We start from the raw sequence: 24,883 nt of genomic DNA on the forward strand, positions 1-24,883 counted from the left end.
CCACCGAACTCATCTCCACCTATCTGGACTCCATTTTCTCTCCTTTGGTCCAGGAACTCCCCACCTACGTCCGTGACACCACCCACGCCCTCCACCTCCTCCAGGACTTCCAATTCCCTGGCCCCCAACACCTCATCTTCACCATGGACGTCCAGTCCCTATACACGTGCATTCCGCATGCAGATGGCCTCAAGGCCCTCCGCTTCTTCCTGTCCCGCAGGCCCAACCAGTCCCCCTCCACCGACACCCTCATCCGCCTAGCTGAACTCGTCCTCACCCTCAACAACTTCTCTTTTGACTCCTCCCACTTCCTACAGACTAAGGGGGTGGCCATGGGCACCCGCATGGGCCCCAGCTTTGTCTGCCTCTTTGTAGGTTACGTGGAACAGTCCCTCTTCCGCACCTACACAGGCCCCAAACCCCACCTCTTCCTCCGGTACATTGATGACTGTATCGGCGCCGCCTCTTGCTCCCCAGAGGAGCTCGAACAGTTCATCCACTTCACCAACACCTTCCACCCTAACCTTCAGTTCACCTGGGCCATCTCCAGCACATCCCTCACCTTCCTGGACCTCTCAGTCTCCATCTCAGGCAACCAGCTTGTAACTGATGTCCATTTCAAGCCCATCGACTCCCACAGCTACCTAGAATACACCTCCTCCCACCCACCCTCCTGCAAAAATTCCATCCCCTATTCCCAATTCCTCCGTCTCCGCCGCATCTGCTCCCACAACAAGACATTCCACTCCCGCACATCCCAGATGTCCAAGTTCTTCAAGGACCGCAACTTTCCCCCCACAGTGATCGAGAACGCCCTTGACCGCGTCTCCCGTATTTCCCGCAATACATCCAACACACCCCGCCCCGCCACAACCGCCCAAAGAGGATCCCCCTCGTTCTCACACACCACCCTACCAACCTCCGGATACAACGCATCATCCTCCGACACTTCCGCCATTTACAATCCGACCCCACCACCCAAGACATTTTTCCATCCCCACCCCTGTCTGCTTTCCGGAGAGACCACTCTCTCCGTGACTCCCTTGTTCGCTCCACACTGCCCTCCAACCCCACCACACCAGGCACCTTCCCCTGCAACCGCAGGAAATGCTACACTTGCCCCCACACCTCCTCCCTCACCCCTATCCCAGGGCCCAAGATGACATTCCACATTAAGCAGAGGTTCACCTGCACATCTGCCAATGTGGTATACTGCATCCACTGTACCCGGTGTGGCATCCTCTACATTGGGGAAACCAAGCGGAGGCTTGGAGACCGCTTTGCAGAATACCTCCGCTCAGTTCGCAACAAACAACTGCACCTCCCAGTCGCAAACCATTTCCACTCCCCCTCCCATTCTCTAGATGACATGTCCATCATGGGCCTCCTGCAGTGCCACAATGATGCCACCCGAAGGTTGCAGGAACAGCAACTCATATTCCGCCTGGGAACCCTGCAGCCTAATGGTATCAATGTGGACTTCACCAGCTTCAAAATCTCCCCTTCCCCTACTGCATCCCTAAACCAGCCCAGTTCGTCCCCTCCCCCCACTACACCACACAACCAGCCCAGCTCTTCCCCCCCCACCCACTGCATCCCAAAACCAGTCCAACCTGTCTCTGCCTCCCTAACCGGTTCTTTCTCTCACCCATCCCTTCCTCCCACCCCAAGCCGCACCCCCATCTACCTACTAACCTCATCCCACCTCCTTGACCTGTCCGTCTTCCCTGGACTGACCTATCCCCTCCCTACCTCCCCACCTATACTCTCTCCACCTATCTTCTTTTCTCTCCATCTTCGGTCCGCCTCCCCCTCTCTCCCTATTTATTCCAGTTCCCTCTCCCCATCCCCCTCTCTGATGAAGGGTCTAGGCCCAAAACGTCAGCTTTTGTGCTCCTGAGATGCTGCTTGGCCTGCTGTGTTCATCCAGCCTCACATTTGATTATCTTGGAATTCTCCAGCATCTGCAGTTCCCATTATCCATGGCAGTGTTTGCTTGGTGCAGCTGGGAAATATGGGAGCCAGGTTCAGTGGCAGCTTCATGAAGATAATGATACTGTCTGCGGAAGGCCTGCAGTTAAGTCCTTGAGTAGAGTGTAGAATATAGCCTCAGGAGTCCAAAGCATCGCAATCTTAGGGAAATATGTCATCAGTCATCGAGGAATTTTGTAACAGTGTAGCATCTAAGGGAGTTTCAAAGTTAGATCCTCTAAAGTGCTGAATTAGAATCCCTTAGGAATGAGACAAAGTTTTATTGGTGACCCAGTGTTAGTACTGTCTTGGTGGGTTGCTGAGAAATCCTAAACACATTTGGTATTCCACATACACTGGGAGGTGTTCAAAGCAATGTTATTTATTAACTCATATTCACCTAATGTAAATCACAGATGTTAAAGTAAAACTTGTTCATTCATTGTAAGTTGTTTTACTATCCCAAACTTGTGTAATAAGGTTTAGTTATTTGTTCAAAGTCATGGAATCCTGCAGCTTTATTCTCTTAATCAGCACTTGGGATCTCAAAGTTAAACTTCTTTACACTGGACATGAAAGGTTACTTGTCCATTACCATATCATCACTTAATTTGGTCATCTTATCTGGAGCTGTAACAAATATAATGCTGGAAAAACTATTTGTCAATAACTTAGTTTAGCAAAAGGATAGATTGTTTTTTTTAAATAGTACTTTGTCTTTAGACTACAAAATAGTATTTGACAACATTCAGCTAAATTGTTGTGTCAACAAGGCCATATAACATATATGCTTAATGTTCATTGAATTATGTAAAATCTGTTCTTTGTTAAAATAACGAAAAATGTTAACAAAGCAGATGTCACACAGTAGAAAGCAGCCATTAATTGCCTCATTGTTAAACCACAAAACCTGGCAGCTAACAAGTATCTAAATTGATCATGTCAAGTTGTTTCTCTTCAGTGGAAGTAGTTGGTGAACTATGGATGAAGAAAAGGATCATTCCAGCAGTATACAATAGGTTGTCTTAATATGGTTCACTGTTTCTAACACATTTACTAAAGTATTTGAATATCCACATGGTTCTACATTAGATATAATCATGCCATAAAACGACAAATTTTGTTTATGATCTAGCAGATTGCTTGATTTGATTTAAATAGATTAGCTTCTTTATACAGTCACGATTTAAATTTTTCAGAAGTTACCAGTAGTTACCATTAGTGCCTTGCCATGATTCATACAAATAAACCAATCACATGATCAATTTCAAAATCAAAATGAAGTATAAACCAACAACATTAGTTGTGTACATACTCAGCGAATCAAAATCCAAATTATCATTTGTTCTCCTCTAGGCATGATCCTAGAGTTTCAAACTGATGCTTAAAAATGTATTGATCATCATCGCCAGACCTTGGACTAACATAATAACCGGGGCATATTAGTAAGTACATTGTACAGTGGAATCTTAAATAATTAGTAGCCTCAAATATTGTGATCTATTATGTAAAGAGATACGTGCTGCAGTACTAGTTTATGGTGAATAGACTACGGATTAAAGTGGTCAGGATTCCTTTAGATCAACTGTGCCTCTAAATACAAGACACTACTTCATTGTCATTTTTTCACAATTCGAACAAGCACTATTCAGGTTTATTAGTATTTAGGCTTTATCAGCAATAATGATGTTGCAGTGCAAACATTCCTAACCTGAAAAATATAGAATAGAAATCATCTTAAAGCAGAATCTGTCTGTCTTTTCTTCTGTGCTTATTTCCAAGGCTGGACCTATTCTTTCATTGGATTGATCTATGCAATGGGTAAAGTATTTCAGAGGTTTGCCATTGCTTTCTGCAAGATCCCACTGATACAGCCTGTCATTGTGGATATCATAAGAAATGTTAAAGATTGAAAATCAATCTGCTTGGCTAAATTATATATGCAACTTCTAAGGGCAACAAGTCCTTTCAGAGGACTCAAACCTGGAGTTTCTGACTTGAGGTACAGATGTTACCACTGGGCCACAAGGACTCTTCCTTACAGTACAGCATGTCTGCAAATATAGTGAAAATATATCAATTTAAATTTTTACAATATATATACCTTCATTAACTAACTTCAAATTAAAAAAAAATCAGGACCTTGAATTCTAATGCATTGGTTTTTGCTTTGCATTGTATAGTATTCTAGATCAGTGACACAAAGCATCTCTAACTTGTTAATGTTTTGAATTTTTACTGTATTATAGTCAGTTATTTGTAGTTAACAAATTTCACCAAAAAGGAAGAGCATGGTTAATGAGATTAACACAATTTAATTACACACAAAATTGATCAATATTTTTCTTTAGGCGGAATTAGCTATTTTAATTAAGTTTGTAGGAAAATTAATCATGGATAACACTACTAAATTATATATTGAATAAAATTACTGTTTAAAATTACATCCACCATACTCTTCTGTTGCCACATGCCTAAAAATATCAACCAAAAATATCAAACAAGCATTTAGCCATTTCTGTTTAAAGTCATGCCAGATTTCATCTTGGTAAAGGAAAGCCTTTATGTCAGATGGTACTTTGTTAAAGAGATGACCTTTACCTATATATTGTGGCATAGTAGCACAGTGGCTAGCACTGCTGCTTCACAGCATCAGGGACTGGGTTTGATTCCAGCCTTGGGTGACTGTCTGTGTGCAGTTTGCTGGTTCTTCCTGGGTCTGCGTGGGTTTCTGCCAGGTGCTCTGGTTTCCGCCCACAGTCCAAAGATGTACAGGTTAGGTAATTTAGCCCTGGTAGTGGAGTTAACAGGGATATGGTAGGGGTCTGGATCTGGGTCTGATGCTCCTCAGAGGGTAAGTGTGGACTCAATGGGACAAATGGCCTCCTTCGGCACAGTTGGGATACCATGATGAAGCAGACATTAGTCTATTTACAAATGGAAGTAAGAGAAATTAAAGCCAGCTTCTGGCCCTTCTGCAACCTCGGTTTGCCTTAAGGCAATCAGTATCAGCGCTCCCAATCCAAATATCTTTAACTTCACACTCTAGTACAACCATGCCCCATTCCTGACCTCCTAGGCTGCACTTCCCAACATAGTTCCCTGGCCCAACTTTCTTCCTGAATTCTGCACCATTTCTATCCAATAGCACCCTCCATAACACGCCAACAGCACTCCCAAGGCATGTAATCTTCCTACCCAACCACACTCCAACAGTACTATAAAATTGAAAGAAGTGCGGATGCTGGAGATATAAAATAGGGACAGTAAGTTGCTGAAGAAATTCAGCAGGTCTGGCAGAAAAATAAGGTTGAAATTTCAAGTCCAGTGACCCTTTAGACCATAAATGTAGGAACAGAATTAGGCTATTCGGCCTGTTGTGTCTGCTCAGCCATTCAATGAAATCATGAATGACTTGACAATTCTTAACTCCACTTTTCTGCCTTATCCCCATTACCATCAATTCCTTCACTGATTCAAACATCTGCCCATCATAAGGATGCTTGCAGACACACCGCATTTCACTAGAACATTTTGTTTTTGTTCCCAACAGTCCTCCCTAGGCCACAAAAGTGGAGCTAAGAAAGCACAACAAGTCAGACTGCATCCAAGGAGAAGGAAAGTCAACTGGACATGAAAGGTTTCAGCCAAAAATGTTGACTTTCCTGCTCTTCGGATGCTATCTGACCTATTGTGCTTTTTCAACTCCCAGATTTATTGATTCTAGCTTCCAGCATTGGCAGTCCTTTCTGTACCTAGGCCAGCAATTTCTTTATCTAACCCCCAATAACAGTATTTGTGAGGACTACATTTAACCTATCTAAACTCTCAACCTAAACTCTTCCTCCGGACTACTATCTTCCTACCTATCCCCAACAGTACTCCCGTTTGTAATCCCTCTCTACAATCCCTAAGAAACCCTGACCACCCACTCCAAGGCTCACTTACTCCTTCTCCAGATCTCACATGATTCAATCCAAGTACTCCCTGGAAACTGGGGCACTAATCAGTGTGGACTCCGGCATCAGCACTATCTACATTATGATATGTTGAAAGGTCTAAAATCCAGGGCTCATCAGACTTCTCCTACTGAGCACAGGCGGTTAACATTATTGGGTAAGGTGCCCAAAAGTAGACACGCCTGAATTTCCAATGATCGTATTTAGAAGTTACAAAAATTTTCCCATACCAATATTGATATGATGATAATATATGCAATTTTTAAAAATTACTGTTCATATACTGCTTACCGGTGTTTAAGATGTGCCTCCAAATCACAGCGTTGCATCACTTCTTGACAGTTACTTTCAAAAGGGCAAGAGACCAACAGTTTGTCTAAAAGTTTGTGAACAAGAATGCTGGACCTTTTGCACAGTTTAAAGTGAAGCCTTTTGCGGTCCAATGGGCAGAAGTTCTTCTCTCGCAAGAAATTACGGAGGCACTTGTAGCAAAATGTGTGTCCGCAGGGAGTATCCAGTGGTTCCAATAGAGGCTGCAGACAAATGTGACAAACAAGGTCATCATCTATTTCATGCTGGTAGTTATACAGATGGTTCTCTCTTGTCCAGTGCTGTTGGCCACACGCAAAGCATAATGGATTTAAAGGAGATTCCTGTTCCTCTGGATTAGCGTCATCATTAGTAGTGCTCATGATAACTCAATTTGGCACAGTTGCTGTCAATCAGTTACTCATCTACAGTCATTAGTTCATAGTCAGATATTCAAATGCGAACTATCCTGGTCCGAGCAATTTCAGAGTCTCATTGTTCTGTAAAAACAAAATTCAAGAAATTCATCTTCCATCAAAGCAAAAGCATTTTGTTCAATTATTTACCATTTTTCATGAACTGAGGAAGACAAAGTTTAACTGGATCAAGGGATGCTTTGATGAAAGACAGTTCAATTGTTCTGTACAAAAAGAGAACAAGTAATTTTACTTCAAATCTCCTGTGGATAAATGGAACCTAGCTCCAAAAAATTACCTTTCTTGTAAGAAATTGTTCACTTGATTAAAGCCCTAAAATATAAAACGATCATGTATGATCTCACAAAACTTAATTAAACTTGAGTAAAATTTTCAACTTGCTGCCTTGACAAAAACCTGGCATGCTGATCAGTTGCAATTTCTGAACTGGGAGACGAGGGCTCAAGTCCCACCTGCTCCAAAAATGCGTACTATCATCCCTGAACAGATTGCCAATGACCAAGCCGGTGAATCTTATGATCAGAGTAGGTTACTCAAAGACAATAATTTCTACAATGTCCTTTCTCATCATTACTCCATTTCCTTCACCATCCTCAATGTGTCAAGAAAATTATTCTTACAAATTAGTGTTCCCGGTGACCAGCTTAAAAGTAGCCTTGTCTCTACAATGATGATCTTAATTGCACCAGGTACAACAGTCATTCTCATGATCTCAAATCTGGGCGTTCACGCATTATAAAGTGGCCTTTGGATTTGTCTTAGTTTATGGTTACTAACACAGTTGTTCCCTCCTCTCACTCAAAATTTTAACGTAACCACTTGGTTTGCATTCGGTGTGAATGAAGTGTAATTTTTATATAAAGCTTAATTTTTCCATTTAATTAACAATTAACTAAGTGTTACCCTTTGAGAGAAGTTGCAACTTATTGCAGCCTTAAATCAAGGTTACACAAGCTCGGACAGAAGCTGTAGATAGCTCATTAGTGGATGGTTTAAGTAGTTTTTCCCCGACTTTTCAGTTGTTTTCGGGAAGCATAAATATAGAGTGGACTTGGTACAGGTTTTTGAAGGAAAATTAGTGACAATTCTTTGAGAGACATTCAAATTGAGATTATACAGGCAGAGTGTAGATTTGTTCTTACAAAGAAAAAGAGTGGTACTGTCAAATCTGGAGCCTCATGGATATCCAGAGGCATACAGGGTAAAATAAAGCAGAAAATAGAGATTATGCCAATCTTAGAAAGGAGGCTTAGAGGAGTATGGAAAATACAGGTGTGAAGTGAAGAAGAAAATTAAGAAAGCAAACAGGATAATAAAAATTAAAACTAAGGAAAAGGCAAACACATTTTATCAGTATATTTAGAGCAAAATGATGACTTAAAGAAAGATTAGAGCCATCAGAGGTGTCTTTGGTACCTTGTGTGTGGATGCAGACATGTGGGTATTGTTCCAAATGAAGAACACAAAGGAGAGGGATGAAGCAGACTTCATTAATTAAAAAGAGTGAAACAAGTGATGAGATATGCATAATGAGAAGTACTCGAGGGACTAACTTCCTTTTGAAGGTAGATAAATCACGCAGGGCCAGATTTATTGTATCCCAGGCTGTTCAAGAAACCAGGAAGGAAATAGTAGATAACAAAGTGTAGCTCTAGATGAACACAGCAGGCCAAGCAGCATCTTAGGAGCACAAAAGCTGACGTTTCGGGTCGAGACCCTTCATCAGAAAAGGGGAGAGGAGAGGGTTCTGAAATAAATAGGGAGGGGGGAGAGGCGGATCAAAGACGGAGAGAGAAGACAGGTGGAGAGGAGACAGACAAGTTAAAGAGGCGGGGATGGAGTCAGTAGAGGTGAGCATAGGTGGGGAGGTAGGGAGGGCATAGGTCAGTCCAGGGAGGACGGACAGGTCAAGGGGGCAGGGTGAGGTTTGTAGGTTGGAAATGGGGGTGCGGCTTGAGGTGGGAGGAGGGGATAGGTGAGAAGAAGAACAGGTTAGAAAGGCAGGGATGAGCTGGGCTGGGTTTTGGGATGCAGTGGGGGGAGGGGAGATTTTGAAGCTTGTGAAATCCACATTGATACCATTGGGCTGCAGGGTTCTCAAGCGGAACTCAGTTACAGAGCACAGATACAAGGTGATTGATCAACGAATCAGAAGGGACATGAGGAAAAAACACTTTCAGCCAGAGGCTGAGCAGTCGCTGCAATTTTTGGTCCAATTTGGTGGCTTGAGGTGGAAACTGTCAATTCATTCAAAAGGAAGCCGAGTGCTCTTACCTGCACGGCAACAGACCAAGAGCTGGAAAGTGGGATTGGAACAGGCACCTTCTTTATTCAGCTGGCAGAGACACAATGAGCTGAATGGCCACTTTCTGTGCTGTAACTTTTGTATGGTTGTAACAAGTCTTCGCCAACTTCAAATGGTTCACCAAAAACTCCCAAACCACTTTCTCTGGATGAGTTTACCTTCACTTACATTACAAGAACGAATAGCTCACAAACATTTGTGCCTTTCTCAATTAACTTGTGAGAATGAGAAACTTCTAGCCAAAGCAGTTGATTTATTTCCTGTGTAGCCTGAACTTCAAATGGTTTGAAAAATCAAACCTTGTATAATACTATGAGCTTATAATGAAAGAGATGCAGTCACTTAAAAGGTAAGTGATCATATGTGAAACTAAAATATGGTGAAGCCTTTTTGATGAGTAAAATCCTGGGCTGATTTTAATGGGAATAGGGCTGGAGTTGGGTGGAGGCGGTGTCAGTTTCCTTAATGAAATAGCAGTCAAAAAGCAACCAACCAGAATCACATCCATTCTACAGTGACATTACTCTGTGGATGACATTAACAAGGTGACAGCGGGACGAAAAACCCTTACTTGGAGAAAGTCCACATGCCAAATCTCCCAGCCAAACTGAATAACTATCAGGTCTTGCCATCCCAACAGTACCAGTGCTTGGTTGTGGGCATGGTCAGGACTGCAAACTGGCTGACAGGAAAGACAGTCAAAGATCCTAGACCAAGGTGAGTCAGCAATATTAGGGAGGGACAGGTTAGAGCTGTTGGGGAGGTGGAATTGCAGGTGGAGGAGATGGATTTTGCAATATAGCTGGGGAGAAAGGAAGTGAACTACTATGTTCTGGGTGGGTTAAAATGCCTGAAGGGTGGCCCTCAAAGGAAGTCTTCCTTTCTTTCCTACCACTTTAAAAACATTTGGGGAAAAACAATATGGGCCACCCATTAAAGCCTGCCTGGACCACATTGCCATATCCGCGTAACATTAAAAGTTAGTTTAACGCCAAAAATGCTGACTGATCTTTGATTATTTGTTTACATACGCTGGGTAGCTATGCCTACCTGCTGCTGCTTGGGGAATGCTTTGTGTATTAAGATGTGAAACCATCCAGAATAAGGTAGACAAACTGACAATGTAAATCGAGGCACATGGATATGATCCCATAGACAGTATGGAAACATGGTTATAAGGGGATCAAAACTGGGGACTTAACATTCAAAGGTATTTGACCTTTCAGAAAGACAGGAGGGATGAAAAAGGTGGAGGGTTGTAAAAAAATGAAATGAAGACAATTGTGAGAAATTATCTATGAGGCTTAGGCACTGTGAAGTCCATTTGGGTGGCGGTAAAAAAACGGCAAGAAAAAGAAGGCATTGATAGGAGTACAGACCTTTAAACAACAGTCACTTTGTAGGAAAGAATATAAATTAACAATATGAGCATGTAAAAAGAGTAGAGCAATAGTTATGGGTGACTTTAATCTTCATGTTCATTGGGTTAATCAAATTGGAAAGGGTAGTTATGATAATGAATTGATAGAGAGCATCATGGATAGTTTCCTAGAGCAATATGTCATGGATCCAACCAGGAAGGAGGCTATCTTGGGTATAGCAATGGACGATGTGGCAGTTTAATAAATGACCGCATACTAAAAGCTCCCTATCATAACATGATAAAATTTAATATTCAGTGGAGAATGAGACACGTAGGTCAGAAACAACTGTGTTTAACTTAAATGAAAGGAATTACAATGAAATGAGGATAGAGTTGTTAAATGGACTGAACAAACAGATTAGCAAGAATGACAGTTAGCAAGCATTTAAGGAAGTAATTAACGATTCTCAGCAAAAATGTATCAGTAAGGAGGAAAGATTCTAAGAGAGGGATATACAACCATGGCTAAACCGAGGTGGTACGGGAGAGTATTAAATTGAAAGAAAATGCATATAAGGAGGCAAAATTCATGATAGCCCCAAAGATTGGGATAAATTCAGAATCTAGCAAAAAAAGACTACAAAGGTAATAAAGGCAGAGAAAATAAACTACAAGGGCAAACTAACAGAATATAAAAACTGACAATAAGAGCTTTTCTAAACATATAAAGAGCAACTGAAAGGTCCGAGTGAATACATGCCCCTTAAAAATGTGGCTAAATTCTCAGAGAGCTCAAAAATAGATGGAAAAGCAAGTTGTAAGAAGGATACAAAAAGTTTACAGGGAGATATTAATAGGTTAAATAAGTGGAGAAAAAGTTGGCAAATGGAGCAAATGCATGAAAATATGAAGTTGTTCATTTTGGAAGGGAACAAAATTATTTAAATGGAGAGAACTGCAGAGAGTTGCCACACAAAGGCATGGATGGGGGCATGAGAGGAGGGAGGGGTGGGAACACAGAAAGCCAACACAGGTGCAGCAGGTAGTCTATATGGATAATGGAATGTTGGGCCTTATTTCAAGGGGATTGGAATAAAAGAATAGGGAAGTCTTACTGTAACTGTACAATGTGCACATCTGAAGTACTGTGAGCAGGTTTAGTCCCCTTGATTAAAGAAAGATATTATTTCACTGGAGGCAGTTCAGAGAAGGTTCAGTAGGTGTGGAGGGATTTTCTCATGAGCAAAGTTGGGACTCCTGGAATTTAGAAGAAAGAGAGGTGATCACATTGAAATGTATAGGATTCTTTAAGGGCTCAATAGAGTAAACATTAAATGTTTCCTCTCATAGATGAGTCTAAGACCAGTGGGGACAGCTTCAGAATTAAAGGGTGCAAATTCAAGATTGAGATGACGAAAAGAATTCTTCTCTCACAGGGCTGAGTCTTTGCGACCCTTTGACATAGACATTTGCAGGGGCACGGGCAGAGGCAGAGGCCTTGTACATGTTTAAGGCTGAGAAAGTTAGATTGTAAGGGCTAAGTATGGGAATTAAAGGTTATGAGGGCAGGAAGAGGTGGACTTGAAAACTGTCAGATCAGCCATGATCCTATTGAATGGCGGAGTAGGCTCAAGAGGCTGAATGGATAACTGCTGTTCCTATTTCTTAAGGACACGGCTGTACACGGGCTCAGAGGTCTATGCAGCCAGTAAGAAAATTAGCGAGAACATTGGTGGTATTACCATTCCTGAATCTCAGCTATCAACATCCTAGGGAACATCATTGATTGGATTGCCTGCCACACTGGGCTAACCAAAAAAATACTGTGGCTACAACAGCAGGCCTGAGGTTAGGAAATCTGTGCTGAGTCACTCACCTCCTAACTCTTCAAAGCCTGTACACTATCTGTAGGGCACAAGTCAGGATTGTGTTGGAATATTCTCCACTGGCCTCAATGATTGAAGCTCCATAAACTTTCAAGAAATTTGACCCCAGCCTGGGCAAAGCAACCCAGTTGATTGGCACACTATCCACCATTCTCAACAATCACTTCCTTTACTACTGATGTGCAGTAGCAGTAGCAGTAGTATATATATCTATAACATGCACTGCAGTAACTCACTTAGGCCATTGACCGCACCTTTTAATCCCATGGTCTCTACCACATAGAGTTCACAAATGCATGGGGGTACCACCACCTTAAAATTCCATTCCAAGCAATGCATTGACCAAACTTGGAACTATGGCACCAGTCCTTCACTATTGTTGGGTCAAACTCCTGGAATTCCCTTCTTAAGTGTATTGTAGATGTACATAAACCATCATGGATTGCAGAGGTTCAAGTGCTCATCAAAATTTATCTAAATTCCTACTAATCCATTAACCAACACTTTGTATCTGTGAAGCCTGATTATTGAGCTCTTTGCTAACAAGAATAGACTGGGTAGGACAAAACTATTAACTGCCATTTGATTAACCAGTTAAATCACTCAAGCTCTGGTATTCCTTTATATTCTTCCCATGATACTCCACTTCAGCATTATCATGGTATCTGTGGGTGTTGATTAAGATTTTCTATTTTAAAAGCTACTGATACCTTCAATGCTATGTAAAGGAACAGAGAAACGGTTATTAAGTCTCAAGTTATTTACTGATATTCATAAACCTTACTGCTGAATTTTAGTCATTTAAATCCTTAATTGGAATCAGAAACCTGGCAAGTCTTTCCATTGTAACTATACTGCTGCTATTATCAAGAATACAATTTTTATTTTCTCAAAATCACTACACTGTTCGTTGATATACACTCAGCTGTTGTGCCACCCACAGCAGTATATTTGTTTTCAAATGATGAATCGTGATTTATACTCCCACATTGTGTGAGTCATATTGCTGTGCAAAGGCATTATAACATGCAAGTGATGTATGCACAGTCTGATCAGAAGTCAGAAGATGTAACTGGACAAAAAAATCCCTTGCATGTCATTTATCTCAGACCATGCACAAGTCAGTTTAAAAGGTGATGCATCACCTTCAACTTTAAAAACATATATTAAGACAACAATTAGGCAGGAATTACAATGCCAAATAAAAAACAAAAGAACTATGGATGCTGTAAATCGGGAACAAAAACAGAAATTGCTGAAAAAGCTCAGCAGGTCTAGCAGCATCTGTGAAGAAAAATATCAGAGTTAACGTTTTTCAGCAATTTCTGTTTATGTTCAGGAATTACAATGCCCTTCTGTTGTGACCAATGTAGAACATAAGCTTGCTCTAAAGTCAGGTTTTGACTCTCAGAATAATCTTCTACATAAAACTGTATTATTGCTAAGTCTGCAGAGTGTTGTACTGCCATAAGTTTCGCAACCATTTTTTTGAGAATAAAACAAGTCAAAGTAATATTTAAACATAACTATTCTTGGCTGAGTGACAGTAGAATCCAGTACACTTTTGGCAAATACCTTCAGTAGGGGTCTTGTTTGTCATCGGTAATCTGCTGATTTTTAGGTGGTTTGAATCACCCCTAGATCCCTGGTTCTGACAATGGACTTATTTAGGAATGTGAAATAAGAAGGCAGGAGACAGGTGTTTCAGGGCAAAAGAACCTCTGCATTTATTAAATAAAATAGGTGAGTATATTACAAGAAATAAAGACAAATATAAAGTAGTGAAATTGACACTATCAATAATAGAGGACAGTGCTTATATACGCTATTAAATTAAACAAAAGGTTAAAACATTTTAGAAACTAAACAGTGGTTTTAATCACAGACACTTTAATCAGACTTCCTAACCTTGGGGTGCCCTGCACTCCACCCACCTTCTCCTCCCTGCTAGCTACTTTGGGGTCTCAAGAATATAAGCTCACCACTGAGAATAAACACTATTTTGAAATACAGCTGGCTGTTACCACTTGCTGTGCCTGGTGCTTTGAAGAAAACTTTGAGTGGTGTAGGCCTTCAGTCAGGGTCGTGTCTGCTGATGTGGTAGGATGAGTTTTGGATTTAATGGGTGTGAATTTGGTTTTCCTTGCACTGTGGTGGTTCAGTGGGCCGGTTTTAAACTCAGGACGTGCCTGAAGCTTCATCAGTCGGGTCGGTGGTTTGGGGAAGTTGTCGGTTGTTAGGTCTGCTGGACGTGTTCCGTTGCCGTTGGGTCCCCTGGTATGGAATGGGCCTGTATTGGTAGATTTTGGGATTGTTGTTGGGGTCTTCCGGAGGCAATTTTTCAGGTAGTTCTTGGGCCGAGTTGCTTCAGGTGAGGTCCGGGACCTGCAATTATACTAATTGCTGGTCTGTTACCTTTATGCCAAATCTGCGCTTCCCATTGTGCTACTGCTGTTCTCTTTTGAGGCAATTGGCTTCCTGATGGTTAAGAGTAGGTGAAAATGTATTTTGATTAAGTGGAATGTCCAGTAGCTTGGTGCATGAATATTGATAAAAAGTAGAATGTCTGGCTTCTACAGAGGGGCCCATTCGTCTAGGTCAGGTAGGGTTTAGGCCTGATTGATTGGTCTTTTCGAGTGGATATACGAATTGGATTTTCGGACTGACCAATGGTTCTAAGCACCTATCTCTGTCGGTGTAATTTTCCCAGAATGTAGCCCAGCTGCCTTTTTTTTCTGATCTGTGACCTGTGGGAGTGTGGCCTCCCCTGGAGGCACTGGGTAACTTTGTGAATCCCAAACTATGAACTGGCTAACCTGCCCTGTGAGGCAGTTCACCTGCCGAGGCCCAGTAGCCTGTGGGGCTGCACTTTTTCCTAGGCCTTGATCTGCAACTTCGGTAGGCTGTTGGCCACAAGGATGTGGAGCCAGCGGGCCCGGTCATTCCCCAGAGGTTATTCCCAGTCCAGGTACCCTCCACAAACAGGCCACAGCCTGTCAGTAAGTGCCTGCGGGGTTCGTAGGTGAAACTGTAATGTATTCTCCACTCGGGAGAATAAGCTTCCATCATGGAAGCCCATGGCTTCCAGGATTTCTTCCTGGATGGTGGCAAATGTACTTCGCTCCTTCTTGCTGTCAGCCAAGGTGGGCTTGTACAGCCTGCTGTCCAGGGAGAACAGCAGCATCTTGGCCATCTCGGCATCATCACAGCCATTTATATCTCTCACCTGAACTATTTCCATGAAATGTACAGATGGGTCCCCTTTGCATGAGAGCTTCTCCAGGATGGGCTACCATAGCCCCAAGTTGCTGGGTTCCGTGTGGGGGCTCAAAGTGATTCTCTAGTTCCCACTGCTGCTGACCATCCCGGGCGCACCATACTTCTGCTGCTGCAGTGGGCACATAGGTCCTGGTCCCAGCCCTTTCTGTACTGGCCCTGCACCCCCATCTATCTGCTGCCAAATTGGGCCTGTTGTCAGAGCCAGTGGCAGTGATCCAAATCTCCCCCTGCCCTGCAGTCTATCCGCTCTCACTGCTGCCTCATGGGGTCCTCCCCGCTGGCATTAGTGACTGAGCGTCCCCGACTGCCCTGTCATCCACTCCTGCCTCATGCCCTTGCTCTTCCCTGCCTGCCTGGGCCACACCAGGGCTTATCAGGCAAACCATGCTCCTGGCCTGGGACAGCGCTAGGCTCAGCTTTTGGATCTGCTCCAGGCAGAGACAATGCTCTCCCCTACTGAACCCCTTACTGAAGGCTACCCTACAGGCTGCCTGTATATCGTACAGCTTCTCCTCCTGCACTTTAACTTGTTCCCCCAGGTGGCTGTTCTCTTCTTTCAGTGCCTGCTCACTTGTCTTGGCTTCTGTAACCTGACACCACAGGTAATCCAAGACAACAAGGTGTAGAGCTGGATGAACACAACAGGTCAAGCAGCATCAGAGGAGCACGAAAGCTGATGTTTCAGGCCTAGACCCTTCTTCGGAAAGATCCTTGTTATCTCAGATTCTCCAACATCTGCAGTTCCTACTATCTCTGAAACCATAGGTAATCTTGCTTGTTTCTGTACCTTTCCTCTGTTTGCCACCTTTCTTGCCGCTCTCACCGCAGTTCTGCATACAGCATATCTCCTAGACAAAACAGTTATCAGCCCAGGGCTCTAACCCGAAACATCAACTTTCCTGCTCCTCTGATGCTGCCTGGCTTGCTGCGTTCTTCCAGCTCCAGCATCAGCAGTTCTTACTATTGCTCAGCATTTCTCCTACCCTGGTCCTCATGCTACAGCCTTCCTCTGCCTCTCTTAAGTCTGCTTTCAGTTCCCTGATATTTGTGCCCAGTACCCTGGACCTGTCACTGAAGGCAGAGAAGCCAGAATGCTTTCTCTATGGAGCGCTTATGCTCCTCGCTGCCAGTCTACTGGGCTGCTGCTTCTTTTGGGCACTCAGCTCTCAAGAGATCAAGACACATTTCTTCGATATATTCACCTTTTTGAACACATAGAAGGAGATCCTCTCCTCCATCAGAGGCTTTGCTTCTGTAAGATCTTCTATAGCATCACATTCCTTCTGCCAGGATCCTCCTTGGCTCGCATTCTGTAGGGGTCTGGTTTGCAATCAGTAATCTGCTGATTTTTAGGTGGTTCAAATTACCCCCAGATCCCTGGTTCTGACGCTGGACTTATTTAGGAATGTGAAATGAAGGCAGTAGACAGGTGTTTCAGGGTAAAAGAATCTCTGCGTTTATTAAATACAAATAGTGAGTATGTTACAAGAAATGAAGACAAATACAAAGCTGTTAAATTGACACTATTATACAGAGGACAGTATGACACCACAAAATTAAACACATTAAAAAATATTAGAAGCTAAATAGCAGTTTTAATCACAACATTTTAATCAGACTTCCTAGCCTTGGATTTCCCTGCACTGTCACCACCCACGTTCCCCTCCCTGCTAGCTAGTTTGGAGTCTTGAGAATATAAACTCATCATTTGGGATAAACACAATGTTGAAATACAGATGGCCATTCCCGCTTGCTGTAGCTGGTGCTTCAATGAAGACTTTGGATGGTGTAGGCCTTAAGTCTGGGTTAAATCCGCTGATGTGGTAGGCGCGTTTTGGATTTAATCAGGTGAGTACTTGGTTTTGCCTACATTGTGGTGGTTTTTGGAGGTTGTCAGTTGTCAGGTCTGCTGGTTGTGGTCAGTGCCGTTGGGTCCCCAGTATGGAACAGGCCTACGTAGGTAGATTTCGGGATTGCTGTCAGGATCTTCCAGAAATAGTTTTGCATAAAGTTCTCAGGGTGTAGCTCCTTCAGATGAGATTGGGGGCCTGCAATTACACTAACTGTGGGTCTCTTCTGTTCATGCCAAATCTGCACTTCCCATTGCGTTACTGCTCTTTCCTTTTGAGGCAATTGGCTTCCTAATGGTTAAGAGTAGGTGAAAATGCATTTTGATTAAGAGGTCTGGTAGCTCTGTGCATGAATATTGATCTAAGGTGAGTGTCTGGTTTCTGCAGACCCCATTCTGTCTGGATTGGGTAGGGTTTAGGCCTGATTGATTATTCTTTTAGAGTGGATGTGTGAATTAGATTTTCAGGCTGAACAATGGTTCCAAGAAGCCATCTCTGTGTCTGTGTAATTTTCCCACAGCATAGTGCAACTGCCTTTTTTTATGAAGAAGTTATTTGAAAAGTCCAGGATTTTGGTCCACTATTTCAGAATAAAGGGATTTTTGCTCAATCCTACACTCCTTCATATCTAGCAAACATTTAAATTAGTCTGAAATATGCAAATGTTTCCAAGATTCCACAGGTCCTTATATAAGGCACCCATCTACTCCTGCAGTGGTGTAAATGGGAACTGGGCTTGATTACTCCTAACACTAGGACTTTCTCGCTCCATTGTCCCACCTGAAATCCAGATCATCATTGATCCAGGCTTCTCTAATGGCCTTGATCAAAGAAGCCTTAAGGATAGCACAATTTGTTTAAAAATTATAAGTAACTTTACGTAAAGGACAATCATAGAACATAACAGCACAGTACAGGCCCTTCGGGCCTCGATGTTGAGCCAACCAGTGAAACCAATCTGAAGCCCATCTAACCTAAACTATTCCATTGTCATCCATATGTTTATCCAATGACCATTTAAATGCCCTTAAAGTTGGCGAGTCTACTACTGCTGCAGGCAGGGTATTCCACGCCCTTTCTACTCTCGGAGTAAAGAAACTACCTCTGACATGTGTCCTATATCTATCACCCCTCAATTTAAAGCTACATCCCCTTGTGCTAGCCATCACCATCTGGGGAAAAAGGCTAACTGTCCACCCTATCTAATCCTCCGATATCTTGTATGCCTCTATTAAGTCGCCTCTTAACCTCCTTCTCTCTAACGAAAACAGCCTCAAGTCCCTCAGTCTTTCCTCATAATACCTTCCCTCCACACCAGGCAACATCCTGGAAATTTCCTCCGCACCCTTTCCAATGCTTCCACATCCTTCCTATAATGCAGTGATCAGAACCATACGCAATACTCCAAGTGCGGCCGCACCAGAATTTTGTACAGCCCCAACATCACTTCATGGCTCCGAAACTCAATCCCTCTACCAATAAAACCTAACACACTGTATGCCTTCTTAACAACCCTATCAACCTGGGTGGCAACTTTCAGGGACACCGAGTTCTCTTTGCTCATCCACACTGCCAAGAATCTTACCATTAACTCAGTACTCTGTATTCCTGTTACTCCTTCCAAAGTGAATCACCACACACTTTTCCGCATTAAATGCCATTTGCCACCTCTCGGCCCAGCTCTGCAGCTTATCTATGTCCCTCTGTAACCTGCAACATCCTTCTGAACTATCCACAACTCCACAGACTTTAGTGTCATCCGCAAATTTACTAATCCATCCTTCTACACCCTCATCCAGGTCATTTATAAAAACATTTATATTGTATAATTTATAACATTTATAAAAGTTTCGGCAACATGACGTCATGTTGCACCTGTACAAAACTCTGGTGCAGCCACACTTGGAGTATAGTGTACAGTTCTGGTCCCAAAACAGATTCTTGCGGTACAGCACTAGTAACTGAACTCCAGGATGAACTTTTCCCATCAACCACTACCCTCTGTCTTCTTACAGCTAGCCAATTTCTGATCCAAACCGCTAAATCACTCTCAATCTCATGCCTCCGTATTTTCTGCAATAGCCTACTGTGGGGAATCTTATCAAACGCTTTACTGAAGTCTATATACACCACATCAACCACTTTACCCTCATCCACCTGTTCGGTCACCTTCTCAAAGAACTCAATAAGGTTTGTGTGGCACTATCTATCCTTCACAAAACCGTGTTGATTATCCCTAATCAAATTATTTCTTTCTCGATGATTATAAATCCCATCTCTTATAATCCTCTCCAACACTTTACCCACAATCGAAGTAAGGCTCACTAGTCTATAATTACCAGGGTTGTCTCTACTCCCCTTCTTGAAAAAGGGGCATTTGCTATCCGCCAGTCTTCTGGCACTATTCCTGTCGACAATGACGACATAAAGATCAAAGCCAAAGGATCTGCAATCTCCTCCCTAGCTTCCCAGAGAATCCTAGGATAAATCCCATCCGGCCTAGGGGACTTATCTATTTTCACATTTTCCAGAATTGCCAACACCTCCTTCTTATGAACCTTAATCTCGTCTAGTCTAATAGCCTATTTCTCAGTATTCACATCGACAACATTGTCTTTTTCCTGTGTGAATACTAGCGAAAAATATTCATTTAGCGCCTCTCTTATCTCTTCAGACTTTACGCACAACTTTTCACTACTGTCCTTGACTGGACCTAATCTTACTCTAGTCATTCTTTAATTCCTGACATACCTATAGAGAGCTTTAGGGTTTTCCTTGCTCCTACCTGCCAAAGAATTCACATGTCCCCACCTGGCTCTTCTTAGCTCTCTCTTTAGATCCTTCCTGGCTAACTTGTAACTCTCAAGTGCCCTAACTGAGCCTTCATACCTCATCTTTACATAAGCCTCCTTTTTCCTCTTGACAAGAGATTCAACATCTTTACTAACCCACGGTTCCCTCACTCGACCACTTCCTCCCTGCCTGACAGGTACATTCTTATCAAGGACACGCGGTAGCTGTTCCTTGAACAAGCTCCACATTTCAATTGTGCCCAGCACCTGCAGTTTCTTTCCCCATCCTAAATCTTGCCTAATCACCTCATAATTGCCTTTCCCCCAGCTATAACCCTTGCCCTGCAGTATACACCTATCTCTTTCCATCGCTAAAGTAAACGTCCGAATTGTGGTCACTATCACCAAAGTGCTCACCTACTTCCAAATCTAACACCTGGCCTGGTTCATTACCCAGTACCAAATCCAAGGTGGTCTCGCCACTTGTTGGCCCATCCACATACTGTGTCAGGAAACCCTTCTGCACACATTGGACAAAAACTGACCCATCTAAAGTACTCGAACTATAGCTTTTCCAGTCACTATTTGGAAAGTTAAAGCCCCCATAACAACTACCCTGTTACTTTTACTCCTATCCAGAATCAGCTTTGCCATCATTTCCTCTACATCTCTGGAACTTTTCAGAGGACTATAGAAAACTCCCAAAGGGTGACCTCTCCTTTCCTGTTTCTAACCTCAGCCCATACTACCTCAGTAGAGAGTCCTCATCAAACATCCTTTCTGCCACCATAATACGGTCTTTGACTAACAGTGCCACACCACCCCCTCTTTTACCACCTTCCCTGATCTTACTGAAACATCTAAATCCCGGAACCTGCAACAACCATTCCTGTGCCTGCTCTATCCATGTCTCCGAAATGGCCACAACATCGAAGTCCCAGGTACCAACTCATGCTGCAAGTTCACCCACCTTATTCCGGATGCTCCTGGCGTTGAAATAGATACACTTCAAACCACCTTCCTGCCTGCCAGTACACTCCGGCAACCTTGAAACCTCATCATGACCTCACTACTTTCAACTTCCCGTACACTGGAGCTACAATTCATGTTCCCATCCCCCTGCTGAAGTTTAAACCCTCCCGAAGAGGGTAGCAATCATTTCTCAGGACAGAATTCTCCTGTCATAGTTTGCAGTCTCCCAGTGCCATTGCTACGAGATTGACCTGGCCTCCACTTAATCATGCTAATGTAAGTTGCACTGGCAGTAGCAGTCCTGGATGGATGTGCTTTGGTACTGGTACACATCATTCCTCTGACTTTAGGTTGCAACTGCTTCAGTTATTAAATGCTAAATGAAAAGCACATGGGTTACTTTCATTTACCGTTTACTCAGAACTAAAACAATTATTTGTTTTAGAAAGCTCTTATTTCATTTGTCAAATTTCTCAAATTCATTAAAATCAAGTCATTAAAGGTTTTGTGTCCTGTATTTGAAAACTTCACACTTGAAATCACTAAGCATCTGTATGTTGAAGGTTTAATGGATTCAATAACTACTAACTTGTTGTGAGCGAAGAAAAATCCAACTTACTCAACAGTTCTGATGAAGAGTCAGCTTGCTCTATACAGATGCTGTGAGTTGGTATAAGGGAGGCATTTTCAGGATGATAACCTGGAGTGCCACACAGATCAATGCTGGGACCACAATTAGTTTACAATATATATGAATGACTGAGATGACAGAAGGGAATGTACTGTAGCCAACTCTGCAGATGAAGTAAAGCCAGGTGGAAACACAAATGGTCAGGAGGATATAAACAGTCCACAGAGTGACATAGATAGGTTGAGCGAGTCAGCAAAAACCTTAGCAGATAGAATATAATGTCGTAAAATGTTAGGTTATGAACTTTGGCAGGAATGGAAGAACTGAACATTATTTAAAATATAGAAAGACTGCAAAAAGCTTCATCATAGAAGGATTTAGAAGTCCTCAAACATAAATCACAAAAACCTTGCATCCAGGTGTGATGGGTAATAGGAAAGGCAAATGGGGTATTGGCCTTTATTTCAAAGGAAATGGAGTATAAAAATCTGGAGGTGTTGCTAAAGCCGTAGGCATTAGTAAGACCACAACTAAAATACCGTGAACAATTTTAGGCCCCATGTTTAAGGGAAGATATACTAGCATTGCGGGCAATTCGGAGAAAGCTCACTGCCATTTAATTGTGGCTAATATGCTTTTCAACCCCATTTTCCTGCCATTTCCCCATAACCTTTGATCCCCTAACCAAACAAGAACCTATCTCTGCCTTAAATGCACTCAATGACCGCCTCTACAGCTTTTTTTTGGCAATGAGTTCCAAAGATTAACCATCCTCTGGCTCTTTATCTGTAGGCAAAGGGTCTCTTACTGTGCTGTAGACCTCCACGACTCCAATACAAAGACAATACCACAGAAGAGAGGAACAAGTGAGGCCACACAGAAATGAAGAGGTGGCGAGGTTCAACCTGGGAGGATGGCCTCTCAAAGGAAAGCAGCAGCAGTCAAATCAATGGCACCATGATTGGCACCATTGTACAACACAGAGGGTTGAAGTGTAGGCAAGCAGTCATGACAGGGGATTCTACAATCAGGAACAGACAGGCGTTTCTGTGGTCATGATTGAGACTCCAGGACGATATATTGCCTCTCTGGTGACAGGGTCAAGGATGTATCTGAGAGCTTACAAGACTTTCTGATGGGGGACGGTGAGCAGTCAGAGCTTGTCGTCCATATTGCTACTAATGATAAAGGAAGTTCAGGGAATTAGGCAGCAAAAGCAGGGTTGTGCTTTTGGGATTATGTCCTGTGCTATTTGCCATTGAGGTTAGGAATAGGAAGATGGTACAGTTAAATGCATGGCTAAAGAGCTGGTGAAAGAGGACTTCAGGTACATGGATTATTAAGATGTCTTTCAAGGCAGGTGGGACCTATATAAGAAGGATGGATTGCACCTAAACTTGACAGGCACCAATATCCTGGCAGGAAGGTTTGTTAGTTCCACTCCGGAGGGTTTAAATTAGTGCGGTGAGGGGCAGGAACCAGAACAGTATGTCAGCAAGTAAATTGACTGAGGAGAAGTCAGAGACTAATGCCAGTAAGTCTAAGAGGGAGAACTGACAGGGAGGGATTACTGAACCTAGTAGGACGGGAAGTCTGAGGTGTATTTGTTAATGTGAAGAATATGACAAGTAAGGCAAATGAATTTAGATCTTGGATTAATATGTATAATTATCATTTCGTACCTATTATAGAGTTTTGTTGGAGAGAGTTGAGAGAAGGACAAGGCTGGCAGCTTAATATTCTGGGATTTAGATGTTTCAGATGAGATAGTGAGGGATGTAACAGGTGGGGGAGTTGTGTTACAGATGAGGGAGAATATCACAACTGTACTCACGGAAGATACATTGGAGGGCTCATCCAGTGAGGCCATATGGCTAGAGCTCAGGAATAAGAGGGTGCACACTTTAATGGGATTGGTACTACAGAACTCCCAACAGCCAGACATGTGGACAGATCACAGAAAATTATAAAACATAGAGTTTTTGTGGTGGGTGATTTTAACTTCCTCTTCATCGAATGACACTCACTTAGAGCCAGGGGATGGATGGGGTATAATTTGTTCGGTGTAACCAGGGCTGCATTTTGAAACAACACATAAATAGTCTAACTAGGGAAGGGGCCATACTAGACCATTCATTTGTCTGCCATTTATATAAATGATTTGAATGAGAATATAGGAAGCATAATTAGTAAATTTGCAGATGACACCAAATTTGGTGGCATTGTGCACAGCGAAGGAGGTTACAAAAACAGTGTTGCTGGAAAAGCTCAGCAAGTCTGGCAGCATCTGTGAAGGAAAAAAACAGAGTTAACATTTCAGGTCCAGTGACCCTTCCTCAGAACTGAGTGAAGGAGGTTATCTGAGATTACAAGAAGATCTTGATCAATTGGGTCAATGGGCTGATGGAGTGGCAGATGGAGTTTAATTTACATAAATGTGAGGTATTGCATTTTGGTAATACAAACAAATAACACAGTTAATGATGGGACCTGGGTAATGTTGTAGAATGGAGAGGCCTAGGGGCTCAGGTGCATAATTCTTTGAAATTTGGGTCACATGTAGACAGGATGGGTAAGAAGGTGTTTAGTAGACTTGCCTTCATCGCTCACACCTTTGAGTATAGGAGTTGGAACTTTATGTTGAGATTATGAAGGATGATGGTAAGGCCTCTTCTGGAGTACTGAGTGCAACTCTGGTTGCCTTGTTATAGGAAGGATATTATTAACCCAGAGAGGGTTTAGAAAAGATTTACCAGGATGTTGCTGGGAAAGGAGGGTTTGAGAAATAAAAATAGACTGGAAAGACTGGGAAATCTTTCACAGGAGCATAGGAGGTTGGAGGGTGATCTTATTGAGGTTTATAAAATCATGAGGCACACAGATAAAAGGGTGTTTTCCCTGTAGTGGAAAAGTGCAAAACCAGGGGGCATATTTTTTAAGATGAGAGGAGAAAGAATTATAAAAGGACATGACAGCAACTTTGTTTACACTGACACTCTTGTGCATGTGGAATGAACTTCCAGAGAAAATGGTGGATGCAGGTACAGTTACAAAATTTTAAAGACATCTGGATAAGTTCATGAATCAGAAAGATTTGGAGGCATATGGGCCAAGTGCAGGCAGGTGGGA

The 24,883-nt window shown here is 42.7% G+C and overlaps 1 protein-coding gene across 6 annotated transcripts in view; it reads right to left on the reverse strand.

Moving 5' to 3' along the window:
* The window catches only part of lnx2a (ligand of numb-protein X 2a), a 125,409-nt gene that overhangs the window by 79,068 nt on the left and 21,458 nt on the right, over positions 1-24,883 (reverse strand). For 5 of the 6 annotated variants that reach the window (XR_009445853.1, XM_048532412.2, XM_048532411.2 and 2 more), the window contains exon 2: positions 6,222-6,739. The exons of the other annotated variant lie outside the window; for it this stretch is intronic. Coding sequence is in view for 4 of the 5 variants with exons in the window: in XM_048532412.2 (XP_048388369.1) it covers positions 6,222-6,622 (401 nt within the window). In the remaining variant the exon portion in view is untranslated. The remainder of the gene's footprint in view (positions 1-6,221; positions 6,740-24,883) is intronic. 6 annotated transcript variants of the gene reach the window in all.

This window comes from Stegostoma tigrinum, chromosome 6, assembly GCF_030684315.1.
Source record: "Stegostoma tigrinum isolate sSteTig4 chromosome 6, sSteTig4.hap1, whole genome shotgun sequence".
Classification (NCBI taxonomy): Eukaryota; Metazoa; Chordata; class Chondrichthyes; order Orectolobiformes; family Stegostomatidae; genus Stegostoma; species Stegostoma tigrinum.